Here is a 14535-nt window from a genome sequence, read left to right as displayed (position 1 = left end):
TATCTTGCCAGAAATTTCTCATGTTCTGTGAAGATGGCAAGATGGTAAGTGGTGTCCTTCATCCTCCCAAAAAATTCCTGCTGCAACATTTTGGTTCAACATGGGTCTAATTTCTACTTTAAGGTATTACGGATGTACTGTGAAGAATTTTAAACTTTAACAAAACATGAATATTTAAGATTCTTCATCTTTTAAAAAATTTCATGATTTTTTTGTCCTCAGGTTAAAAAAATATAGGTATACGTACTGCTATATCCTCCTACACTTGATTCTACTCCAAATCCTTAGAGGGTTCACTATCTAGAGTGACATTTTCTAAAATATAAATTGCATTCACTGAATGTTTAATTTCAAAACTTTCTAAATTAGTTTGAATTTTCAAATGAATTAATTGTGTTGTGTTTATAGTTGATATTTGTTAAAAGAATGATTAATGTCTACAGTCTGACCGTGTTAAAAGAATGATTAATGTCTACAGTCTGACCGTGTTAAAAGAATGATTAATGTCTACAGTCTGACCCTGTTAAATGAATGATTAATGTCTACAGTCTGACCCTGTTAAATGAATGATTAATGTCTACAGTCTGACCCTGTTAAATGAATGATTAATGTCTACAGTCTGACCCTGTTAAATGAATGACTTCACTTTTTCATCAAAAACAAAATACAGTCAATTCAATGATACCAGAGCTAAATAGGAAGGAAGGATCAGCCTATAAACTACAGCAATCAGGGGTAAAAATTGTATAGAAAGCAAGGAAAATAGTAATTCTATCCACAGATATACGTGTTTAGATTCATCAAAGTGATCCATTCTGCACGTGTGGAAATATGAAGTCTCTTTACATAATCGACCGTATTTGCTTGAACCTGGCTGAGGACACCCTTTACAGTTGTTGCCAAGGCAACAGTCAAGGAAAGTTTGTCAGTTGCACGATTAGGAACACAAGGCTGAAAAAAAAACAATTATTCTATGTTGCAAATTGAATGCTTTAAACACATTTCAACTAGTGGTTAGGTATACTGGTCTCACATTACAAAACTTGCAGGTCTTAAGCCAAGATAGCGAAAAAATGAAAAACTTTTGTTCCTGTCAGCATCCATTGATATCACACTTTTTGAGTAGATGTGGATGCTACATTTTTTTTTTCTAGGACATTGTTATCAACACAAAGATCTAATCTAAGCTTATATCTAGGCCTCCTTGTTTCTATACCAAGATAATCAAGGCAAATTATACATTTTTCTTCAATCTTTCTTTTTCTGTCTGGAATGGCTAGAGACAGCATACAAATTATGGGCACTTACGAATACTGTCAATGTAAATGTGAACCAAAGATGGCTGGGGTCAGAAACCTAGGAAATTTGACTGGCAGTTCTTAATTACACCCCAGCCAAGGAGGCTGTCTGGATTTTTAAAATACAGGTAGATCTCTAAAGCCACAAATATGTATCACTTGGCAAATTAACAAGAGATTCAGAAAATTTCTGAGAAAATTTCCACTTGGTAATAATGCAAGTGTGCTTCAGCTAAATAATATCTAAGAAATACTTGGTGGAAATATCAAATCAAATAAAGCTCAATTAAGTGTGTCCCACTTTAAATACAAATTGATGTTATACAAAGTTTAGAAGTCTGTCACGAAAAAACTGTGACCAATCTGCATACTCAAATGTACAGGTGTAGTTAGCATGTTAACAGGTCAAGTGTGATGTGGCACATTCTATGTGCTTTTTGTGACATCATATCACAGGTAGAATGCATGTGTTTAGTCATTTGAAGGCTAGCGGTGTAGTATGAATAGAGCTTATAAGTATAAAGATTTTCTGACATCAGTTTAGCAAAAATCATAAATGCGTGATATCATGTATATTACAGATAAGTTCATTTTTACTATATGTTAAATAACTTTACATTTTAAATCAAAGGATTTCAGTCAGATTTGGATGAGAATATCAATGAATGAATAGGAAGGGGAACATCCTGGGATGAAAGGGGATGAATTTTGAATTTACAATTGAAGGTGAGACTTCATTAAACCTTGACAATGTGATTAGGAGAAGTGTATTGGAGTGTTTTTCAAGCATTGGATTTGCTATGATTTGGCTGATGTGAAATGAAAAAGGTTGTGTCGTTAACACTGAAAAGTTGTAGAGTGATGAAGGCCCTTTGGGCCTCTTGTCCAGTATATGGTATAGACATGGACAGTTGAAGTAAAACCAGTATATCTAGCTCCATATAGTGTGTAAACGAAATGTCAACATCAAATTACAGGACGGATATATGTCATGTTATCAAGGTTTACGTTTAAAGTTCAGCCTTCGTTAAGTCCTATTGATAGGCCAGCAGTTGTAAAGATGGATAATTGATTAGTAATATGGTAATATTATCATCTGCTAAATTTTCAATTTTTACAGCGTTCATTACAAGTATAACAACAGACTACCAGGAAGTGATTATAGAACAGCTCGTACAACTTCGCTTTTGTCTCTGTCATATTTTGATAAGCAGTTTGTAGGCAATTTCTCCTTGAGATAATGTCAGTTAATTCAGTTGTAACAAAACAAATTGTTATTTTGAAAATTTGGTGATTAGTTAAAATATCAGTAATATAAATGATAAGTGATGTTTACGATAATCCAGGATCAATACATTAGATAAATCTACATTTAGTGATGTTTACGATAGTCCAGGATCAATACATTAGATAAATCTACATTCAGCGATGTTTACGATAGTCCAGGATCAATACATTAGATAAATCTACATTCAGTGATGTTTACAATAGTTCAGGATCAATACATTAGATAAATCTACATTCAGTGATGTTTACGATAGTCCAGGATCAATACATTAGATCAATCTTCATTTAGCAATGTTTAAGATGGTCCCAGATCAATACATTAGATAAATCTACATTCAGTGATGTTTACGATAGTCCAGGATCAATACATTAGATAAATCTACATTCAGCGATGTTTAAGATGGTCCCAGATCAATACATTAGATAGAGAAATCTACATTCAGTGATGTTTACAGTAGTCCAGGATCAATACATTAGATAAATCTACATTCAGCGATGTTTAAGATGGTCCCAGATCAATACATTAGATGGATAAATCTACATTGAGTGATGTTTACGATAGTCCAGGATCAATACATTAGATAAATCTACATTCAGCAATGTTTACGATAGTCCAGGATCAATATATTAGATAGATAAATCTACATTCAGCAATGTTTATGATAGTCCAGGATCAATACATTAGATAAATCTACATTCAGTGATGTTTACAGTAGTCCAGGATCAATACATTAGATAAATCTACATTCAGTGATGTTTACGATAATCCAGGATCAATACATTAGATAAATCTACATTCAGTGATGTTTACGATAGGCCAGGATCAATACATTAGATAAATCTACATTCAGCAATGTTTACGATAGTCCAGGATCAATATATTAGATAGATAAATCTACATTCAGCGATGTTTATGATAGTCCAGGATCAATACATTAGATAAATCTACATTCAGTGATGTTTACAGTAGTCCAGGATCAATACATTAGATAAATCTACATTCAGTGATGTTTACGATAATCCAGGATCAATACATTAGATAAATCTACATTCAGTGATGTTTACGATAGTCCAGGATCAATACATTAGATATATAAATCTACCTTTAGTGATGTTTACGATAGTCCAGGATCAATACATTAGATAAATCTACATTCAGTGATGTTTACAGTAGTCCAGGATCAATACATTAAATAAATCTACATTCAGCGATGTTTACGATAGGCCAGGATCAATACATTAGATATATAAATCTACCTTTAGTGATGTTTACGATAGTCCAGGATCAATACATTAGATAAATCTACATTCAGTGATGTTTACGATAGTCCAGGATCAATACATTAGATAAATCTACATTCAGTGATGTTTACGATAGTCTAGGATTAATAAATTAGATAGATAAATCTCGGTCCATTTGATATTAGTTTTACATGACTTAATATCATGATGAATATTTCAAGACTTGTTAAGATGTCTTGGTTTACCAAACAAGATTAAAGGTGGACGTAGGGGATGGGCCATGATTCAGCGATTATTCTGTAGAGGATGTGACCTTCCCATAGAATTGTGAAGCAATAACAACCAGGACGATGGTTCTCTCCCACTCTGTTTGGAGTTGTTTACTTGTGGGCGTTGTATAGATTATATGTGATCTGTAGGAGTACTGTTTGTCACACACCCCCAGCTGTGGTGGCTTATTATTTAGTTTCAAGTTGGTTGAGTATTACCATCACTAGACAAAATTCAAGGTCAATTAAACATTTGACTGACAGCTAATGTTACTGCACCATTACAGACACACCTTTAGAGATGTTGTGTTGTAGTCCGGAATGATACCATTAAAGAATTGTAATACAGATATTACCCTGACTATTAAATTGTCAAACTTGGGTAAAGGAAGAATTGCAAATAATTTACCAGAATGTCTAAAAGTCAAGCCGTGATATTATTTCTATATTGCCCAAGTTGCCCAAGTGAAACCCCCTTAATATCATGTTCTATTTGTAAGGGGGAAATGTGATAATAAGTGGAATGTGACATTAACAGATGTGACATTAAATAGGTTCCCCTGTATAAATACTATGATAATATTCAGATATCATTGATAATGGAAGTATTTATACGATTATGTAATAGAGGTCTTTATTGATATTTTCTTGCCTCTACTAGCATTCGAACCTGTAACCTGGTTTACTAGCCTAGCGCTCTCCAATTGAGTTAAAGGGAAATTCTCTCTAATCCAGCAGTGCATAACAGTTTCTATTTACCAAGAGAATCTATTTCCCCTCCAGGCATGAATTGTCTGTGTTGTTTACAATGCGTAACAGCAATGCTTACAGTGCTTGCATAAGTACTGTTTCTACCAGTGAACATTATTTATTCAATGCTTCCACAAAGATTTGAACCCGGGACTTCTGCTTTCAAGCATTCATTTGTAACACTGAGTTGAACAAGCTGAGGAGCTAAAGTTCTGTTTAGCTGAATGGTTTAATGTTGCTAGTATGTAATGGAGGGTTACATTTGTGTGAAGGTATTATTGATTTCTGGTATATCTATATCTTTATGTAAAGATATTGATATCCACAGTATTTAAATATTTACGGGAAGATAAAGATATCGATGGAATGTTTAAAAATGTTCGGGACCAGATGATATTTTAGATATTGAAATGTCTGTGTGATATAGAACCAGTAGATATTTTAGATATTGAAATGTCTGTGTGATATAGAACCAGATGATATTTTAGATATTGAAATGTCTTCCCCTGTGTGATATAGAACCTGTAGATATTTTAGATATTGAAATGTCTGTGTGATATAGAACCTGTAGATATTTTAGATATTGAAATGTGTCTGTGATATAGAACCAGTAGATATTTTAGATATTGAAATGTCTGTGTGATATAGAACCAGATGATATTTTAGATATTGAAATGTCTGTGTGATATAGAACCAGTAGATATTTTAGATATTGAAATGTCTGTGATATAGAACCTGTAGATATTTTAGATATTGAAATGTCTGTGTGATATAGAACCAGTAGATATTTTAGATATTGAAATGTCTGTGTGATATAGAACCAGTAGATATTTTAGATATTGAAATGTCTGTGTGATATAGAACCAGTAGATATTTTAGATATTGAAATGTCTGTGTGATATAGAACCAGATGATATTTTAGATATTGAAATGTCTGTGTGATATAGAACCTGTAGATATTTTAGATATTGAAATGTCTGTGATATAGAACCTGTAGATATTTTAGATATTGAAATGTCTGTGATATTGAACCTGTAGATATTTTAGATATTGAAATGTCTGTGTGATATAGAACCTGTAGATATTTTAGATATTGAAATGTCTGTGTGATATAGAACCTGTAGATATTTTAGATATTGAAATGTCTCTGTGATATAGAACCAGATGATATTGAAATGTCTGTGTGATATTTAGATATTGAATTGTGTCTGTGTGATATAGAACCAGTAGATATTTTAGATATTGAATATGTCTGTGTGATATAGAACCAGTAGATATTTTAGATATTGAAATGTCGTGATATAGAACCAGTAGATATTTTAGATATTGAAATGTCTGTGATATAGAACCTGTAGATATTTTAGATATTGAATTGTCTCTGTGATATAGAACCTGTAGATATTTTAGATATTGAAATGTCTGTGATATGGAACCAGTAGATATTTTAGATATTGAAATGTCTGTGATATGGAACCAGTAGATATTTTAGATATTGAAATGTCTGTGATATAGAACCTGTAGATATTTTAGATATTGAAATGTCTGTGTGATATAGAACCTGTAGATATTTTAGATATTGAAATGTCTCTGTGATATAGAACCTTATTTTAGATATTGAAATGTCTGTGTGATATAGATATATTTTAGATATTGAAATGTCTGTGTGATATAGATATATTTAGATATTGAAATGTCTGTGATATAGAACCTGTAGATATTTTAGATATTGAAATGTCTGTGTGATATAGAACCTGTAGATATTTTAGATATTGAAATGTCTGTGTGATATAGAACCAGTAGATATTTTAGATATTGAAATGTCTGTGTGATATAGAACCAGTAGATATTTTAGATATTGAAATGTCTGTGTGATATAGAACCTGTAGATATTTTAGATATTGAAATGTCTGTGTGATATAGAACCAGTAGATATTTTAGATATTGAAATGTCTGTGTGATATAGAACCAGTAGATATTTTAGATATTGAAATGTCTGTGTGATATAGAACCAGATGATATTTTAGATATTGAAATGTCTGTGATATAGAACCAGTAGATATTTTAGATATTGAAATGTCTGTGTGATATAGAACCTGTAGATATTTTAGATATTGAAATGTCTGTGTGATATAGAACCAGTATATTTTAGATATTGAAATGTCTGTGTGTGTCTGTGTGATATAGAACCTGTAGATATTTTAGATATTGAAATGTCTGTGATATAGAACCAGTAGATATTTTAGATATTGAAATGTCTGTGTGATATAGAACCTGTAGATATTTTAGATATTGAAATGTCTGTGTCTGTGTGATATAGAACCAGTAGATATTTTAGATATTGAAATGTCTGTGTGATATAGAACCAGTAGATATTTTAGATATTGAAATGTCTGTGTGATATAGAACCTGTAGATATTTTAGATATTGAAATGTCTGTGTGATATAGAACCAGTAGATATTTTAGATATTGAAATGTCTGTGTGATATAGAACCTGTGAAATGAAATGTCTGTGTGATATTGAACCTGTAGATATTTTAGATATTGAAATGTCTGTGTGATATAGAACCTGTAGATATTTTAGATATTGAATTGTCTCTGTGATATAGAACCTGTAGATATTTTAGATATTGAAATGTCTGTGTGATATAGAACCAGATGATATTTTAGATATTGAAATGTCTGTGTGATATTGAACCTGTAGATATTTTAGATATTGAAATGTCTGTGTGATATAGAACCTGTAGATATTTTAGATATTGAAATGTCTGTGTGATATAGAACCAGATGATATTTTAGATATTGAAATGTCTGTGTGATATAGAACCAGTAGATATTTTAGATATTGAAATGTCTGTGATATAGAACCAGTAGATATTTTAGATATTGAAATGTCTGTGTGATATAGAACCAGTAGATATTTTAGATATTGAAATGTCTGTGTGATATAGAACCAGATGATATTTTAGATATTGAATTGTCTTTGTGATATAGAACCTGTAGATATTTTAGATATTGAAATGTCTCTGTGATATAGAACCAGTAGATATTTTAGATATTGAAATGTCTGTGTGATATAGAACCTGAAATATATTTTAGATATTGAATTGTCTCTGTGATATTGAACCTGTAGATATTTTAGATATTGAAATGTCTGTGATATAGAACCAGTAGATATTTTAGATATTGAAATGTCTGTGTGATATAGAACCTGTAGATATTTTAGATATTGAAATGTCTGTGTGATATAGAACCAGATGATATTTTAGATATTGATATATTTAGATATTTTAGATATTGAAATGTCTGTGTGATATAGAACCTGATAGATATTGAAATTTGTGTGATATAGATATTGAAATGTCTGTGTGATATAGAACCAGTAGATATTTTAGATATTGAAATGTCTGTGTGATATAGAACCTGTAGATATTTTAGATATTGAAATGTCTGTGATATAGAACCAGTATGATATTTTAGATATTGAAATGTCTGTGTAATATAGAACCTGTAGATATTTTAGATATAGAAATGTCTGTGATATAGAAACTGTAGATAAATTAGATATTGAAATGTCTGTGATATAGAACCTGTAGATATTTTAGATATTGAAATGTCTGTGATATAGAACCTGTAGATAATTTAGATATTGAAATGTCTGTGATATAGAACCAGATGATATTTTAGATATTGAAATGTCTGTGTGATATAGAACCTGTAGATATTTTAGATATTGAAATGTCTGTGATATAGAACCTGTATATGATATTGAAATGTCTGTGATATAGAACCTGTAGATAATTTAGATATTGAAATGTCTGTGATATAGAACCTGTAGATATTTTAGATATTGAAATGTCTGTGTGATATAGAACCTGTAGATATTTTAGATATTGAAATGTCTGTGATATAGAACCTGTAGATAATTTAGATATTGAAATGTCTGTGATATAGAACCTGTAGATAATTTAGATATTGAAATGTCTGTGATATAGAACCTGTAGATAATTTAGATATTGAAATGTCTGTGATATAGAACCAGATGATATTTTAGATATTGAAATGTCTGTGATATAGATATAGATATATTTTAGATATTGAAATGTCTGTGATATAGAACCTGTAGATAATTTAGATATTGAAATGTCTGTGATATAGAACCAGATGATATTTTAGATATTGAAATGTCTGTGATATGGAACCAGTAGATATTTTAGATATTGAAATGTCTGTGATATAGAACCAGATGATATTTTAGATATTTTAGATATTGAAATGTCTGTGTGATATAGAACCTGTAGATATTTTAGATATTGAAATGTCTAATTTGTGTGATATAGAACCTGTAGATATTTTAGATATTGAAATGTCTGTGATATAGAACCTGTAGATATTTTAGATATTGAAATTTCTGTGTGATATACAACCTGTAGATATTTTAGATATTGAAATGTCTGTGATATAGAACCTGTAGATATTTTAGATATTGAAATGTCTGTGATATGGAACCAGTAGATATTTTAGATATTGAAATGTCTGTGTGATATAGAACCAGTAGATATTTTAGATATTGAAATGTCTGTGATATAGAACCAGATGATATTTTAGATATTGAAATGTCTGTGATATAGAACCAGATGATATTTTAGATATTGAAATGTCTGTGTGATATAGAACCTGTAGATATTTTAGATATTGAAATGTCTGTGATAAACCAGATGATATTTTAGATATTGAAATGTCTGTGTGATATAGATATTGAATTGAAATGTCTGTGATATAGAACCAGTAGATATTTTAGATATTGAAATGTCTCTGTGATATAGAACCAGTAGATATTTTAGATATTGAAATGTCTGTGTGATATAGAACCTGTAGATATTTTAGATATTGAAATGTCTCTGTGATATAGAACCTGTAGATATTTTAGATATTGAAATGTCTGTGTGATATAGAACCTGTAGATATTTTAGATATTGAAATGTCTGTGATATAGAACCTGTATTTTAGATATTGAAATGTCTGTGTGATATAGAACCTGTAGATATTTTAGATATTGAAATGTCTGTGTGATATAGAACCAGTAGATATTTTAGATATTGAAATGTCTGTGATATAGAACCAGATGATATTTTAGATATTGAAATGTCTGTGTGATATAGAACCTGTAGATATTTTAGATATTGAAATGTCTGTGATATAGAACCAGATGATATTTTAGATATTGAAATGTCTGTGTGATATAGAACCTGTAGATATTTTAGATATTGAAATGTCTGTGTGATATAGAACCTGTAGATATTTTAGATATTGAAATGTCTGTGATATAGAACCAGATATATTTTAGATATTGAAATGTCTGTGTGATATAGAACCAGTAGATATTTTAGATATTGAAATGTCTGTGTGATATAGAACCAGTGATATTTTAGATATTGAAATGTCTGTGTGATATAGAACCCAGTAGATATTTTAGATATTGAAATGTCTGTGTGATATAGAACCTGTAGATATTTTAGATATTGAAATGTCTGTGATATGGAACCAGTAGATATTTTAGATATTGAAATGTCTGTGATATAGAACCAGATGATATTTTAGATATTGAAATGTCTGTGATATAGAACCAGATGATATTTTAGATATTGAAATGTCTGTGTGATATAGAACCTGTAGATTTTAGATATTTGTCTGTGTGATATTGAAATGATATTGAAATGTCTGTGATATAGAACCAGATGATATTTTAGATATTGAAATGTCTGTGTGATATAGAACCAGATGATATTTTAGATATTGAATTGTCTCTGTGATATAGAACCAGTAGATATTTTAGATATTGAAATGTCTGTGATATAGAACCAGTAGATATATGTCTGTGTGATTTTCCGATATTTTAGAAAGAGATATAGATGTGGTATTTTAGATATTGAAATGTCTGGGATATAGATACCAGTAGATATTTTAGATATTGAAATGTCTGTGATATAGTGTAAATATTTTCCGATATTTGTCTTGTCATATAAATTCCGCTATGATATACAAAAAAAAATATTGATTGTCGACATGAACTAAATGGCGGTATTGTAGAATGGTACATGCCGTTTAGACATAGTGGCTGATAAAGTTATCTACATCATAACAATATATAAATGTCTGTGTGATATAGAATATACAAAAAAAAATATTGATTGTCGACATGAACTTATAACTAGATATATATATAGGTGTTTGAAACAACTGTGGTGTTTGAAACATGGAGACTAATGACAGGAGATCAAAACATTATTCCATCCGAATAACAGCACCTTTTTTTTGCACGGAAATCATCGGTACAATACTCTACTACTTTTTATCCAAAAACGTAAATGATTCATGCATGATTTTTTTCTCAAATAGCCGAGGGAATGGCATTTACGAGTCATTATACAATGTGATATTGACCGTTATTTGCAGGTAAAAAATTATCAGAGGTGGTATGATTGTAAAGCCTTGCTCTAACTGCTGAAGAACGTTTCATCTGGAAATCAATGAGATTTCTGATAACCTATAACCAACCAGCGTATTGAGAAATTTTGTTTGGTCCAGTAGAAATCTTTCTAGTGTTCTCATTTATCGATTGCCAAACTTGTACAATTCAGTGAAGAGTTCAATTTACTTGGGCCCACACTGATGGCTTTTGACCTATCAGCAGCCTACGGGAATTGTACATGTAGACAAAATGCCAATTACTTTTGTTCAGGCTTTCAATACAGTTAAAGAGATCCGATTTGCTCTGCTGAAGGATTGGTACAAGCGTTGGATTTTAAATAGTGTTTTCAGGTTCGGTGGATAGCGAACTCAATTTAAAGATTTCAGAGCTAGAAAAACAGAATGCTTCCAGGTTCACAAGATTTAGGTATGGTTAATAGTATACTTTATATTTACAACAGTTTGGTTTTAAGTGAAATATCATGTTCTTGATGTCAGATTTGACAGTAAATGCTGTGATGACATCGCCTGAAGATTTAGGCAGTACTATTCAAGATTTACTTTTAGGATAAATACAATTTATGTGATGTGGAAAATTATCCTATATTTTTGTTGAACTTGACCACAAACCAAATGTATGATAAATGACATTGAGACTCCTAGCTGTCAAATAAATGTTTCTGTTTCTGGAAACTTATGGTTATTTCTTCAGACTAGTTGTGTTGCCCCAGAGGAGAAAACTTCAGTTGTCGTGTAATTTATGTTTCTGTCTAATCCTGATTCTTATAATTAGAAATTTTTTTTTTATAAGGTTTCTGTTACTTTTAACTCCTCTGTAAAATCAACACAACTTCAAAGTTTCAACTTGCTAGAAATTTATAGCTTTCCTGTTGCTATGGTTACTATATTGAAATCTGACCCACTCGTAACTGTCTGTCCTAAGTGTTTTTTACTCCATGCTTAAATTTTGTCATGTAATTGATTGGTAGTTGTTAAAAAACATATTTTAGGGGTGAAGTGGTGAGAACTGTGAATTAAATTATCATGGGCTTCACAACACATGTATACTGATACTAGGTTATCAGTTATTGTATTGTATGTTCAGAAGTGAACTGTTGGTCGACACCACTAGGAAAACTTGTCTGAAAATCTAATTGTTGAAATATACGCTGGCTTATCACTTCAGTCATTGACACTGACAACAGATAACTTAATGTTCTTTTACTGCGCTGGTTATATGTATGGGAATGGTTGGCAGAAAGAACTAACATTTAACACAGGAGTTAAACTACAAGAATAATGGGGAAATGTGTATAAAGTCATTCCAACAGTTTGTTTTGAATAAGGAAGAGGCCCAGCATGATGAAATGTAGAGATAATACCACATGTAATGTTCTGAATGACCTGGACATTATTTCTAGTTCAGTAAGATAGTGGATCATTAATATTTGTGATGTTAATTTGTATGTATACTTTATGTTCCCTAGGAGACATGAAAATCTGTACTGGGAAGGATAGCTGTGTCATGGAGGATAAGACTGGGCTCCCTGGTGGTGACGATCCCCTGGAGTGTGGCGACAAACCTCTGTCCTTCATGACACCTCCCAAGGGCAAAAAACAAGTGACACTCTCTCTGGAGGCTGGTGGAGGTGAAGACTTTCCGGAGGATGAAATGAATGAGTTTGAAAATGATGGTGATGAAGCTTATGATGATGTGTTTTTACCGGATGATTACAGTGATCAGGCAAGTGTCACTTATGAATAGTAATTATTTGTATCTGTTCACTGTCAAGGTCAAAGTTGAACAGGTAAGAAATTTTCAACCTAACTGATGCAAAAAAAGTACTCTCAAGTTTATTTATTTTCTCAGTGCACGACTACAGGTCAAATTGTAATGTTCTCAACTAGAACTTGTGAGTTGCCTTGTTGTCTTATTCACAGATTTGTCCCACAGATTTAAGTAGTTGAAATTTAAATTTAATCAAAACTTGCGTAAGTTATACACCTGGTTGACATCTGACTGTAACACTTGTGATGATGATTATGTCTCCCCATGGTTTATATAATAATGATTACCATTCTTTTGGTTCTGTATATGGTTTATATAATAATAATTACCATTCTTTTGGTTCTGTATATGGTTTATATAATAATAATTACCATTATTTTGGTTCTGTATATGGTTATATAATAATAATTACCATTATTTTGGTTCTGTATATGGTTTATATAATAATAATTACCATTCTTTTGGTTCTGTATATGGTTTATATAATAATAATTACCATTATTTTGGTTCTGTATATGGTTTATATAATAATAATTACCATTATTTTGGTTCTGTATCTTCCAACAATTTCTTGTTCACCTTGTTATCCCTTTTAAAACCATTGAAATTTTTGTGAAAAAACTAACAATATACTTGCATCGTCTAAAGCCAACATGGGGTGCCATTATGTTACTGTAGCCTTGACCTCAAGGTCAGAGGTTAGATCAAAGCAAATTTTTACAATAATATCTTGTCTGGATGACAACTTAAAAGTTATCTTACTGAAAGTTACTGAACATCTTTATCATTGACTAACAAAATGCATTGCTTGGTTATGTGATCATTGGAACATTGATCTCGAGGTCAAAGGTCAAATTTTCTCACAAAATTGAGTAAGAATAGTAAAATGTTTTGATTTTTTATTCTTGCACATCCAACCTACTACAAAAGTGGCTAATGTGCCTAATTGTTCATATTGAGAGACATATGTTTCTTGTTCTTTAAATCAATTCTCGTGTAGACTTAATTAGTAAGGACAATCAAAAATGACCTTTATGTGTGTACTTCTAAGGAGATTCAACATTCCTTCTTAAATATAATAATTGCAACGTTTAAAGTTATTTGTCTGTGAGTTACTCCATAAGAGAGGTGATAGTGCTTTTCTTTATGATACTGAGAGGATGAAATGCCTGTTCTCATGATTATGGGTGTCGTGCTATTGTGTTCAAGTAATATTTCACCTTCCTAAATCATAGAATCTTCATTATCAGCAAATGTTGTTTCCAGGACTTTAAATCTCAAATAAACAAATACATCTTCAGTTTCCATTGTAATCTGCGCCACCTATCATTTTCAATTACCAGTATCGTCTTTGATTTTGAAGTCTTCTGTCAGTGTAGGGAATTAGGCTTGTGTAACGTGATTACAGCAGTAATGAGAAGCAGTGTTGAT

The 14535-nt window shown here is 31.1% G+C and overlaps 1 protein-coding gene across 1 annotated transcript in view; it reads left to right on the top strand.

The window, feature by feature from the left end:
- LOC132544711 (uncharacterized) overlaps nt 1-14535 on the top strand; it is a 121992-nt gene that overhangs the window by 8719 nt on the left and 98738 nt on the right. The window contains exon 2 of the mRNA XM_060208352.1: nt 12803-13059. Within this exon, the coding sequence (XP_060064335.1) occupies nt 12808-13059 (252 nt within the window). The 5' untranslated portion in view covers nt 12803-12807. The remainder of the gene's footprint in view (nt 1-12802; nt 13060-14535) is intronic.

Source organism: Ylistrum balloti, unplaced genomic scaffold, assembly GCF_031769215.1.
Source record: "Ylistrum balloti isolate Yb309-2 unplaced genomic scaffold, AGI_CSIRO_Ybal_v1 Utg369808, whole genome shotgun sequence".
NCBI lineage: Eukaryota > Metazoa > Mollusca > Bivalvia > Pectinida > Pectinidae > Ylistrum > Ylistrum balloti.
This window is presented reverse-complemented; position numbering and strand designations above follow the sequence as displayed.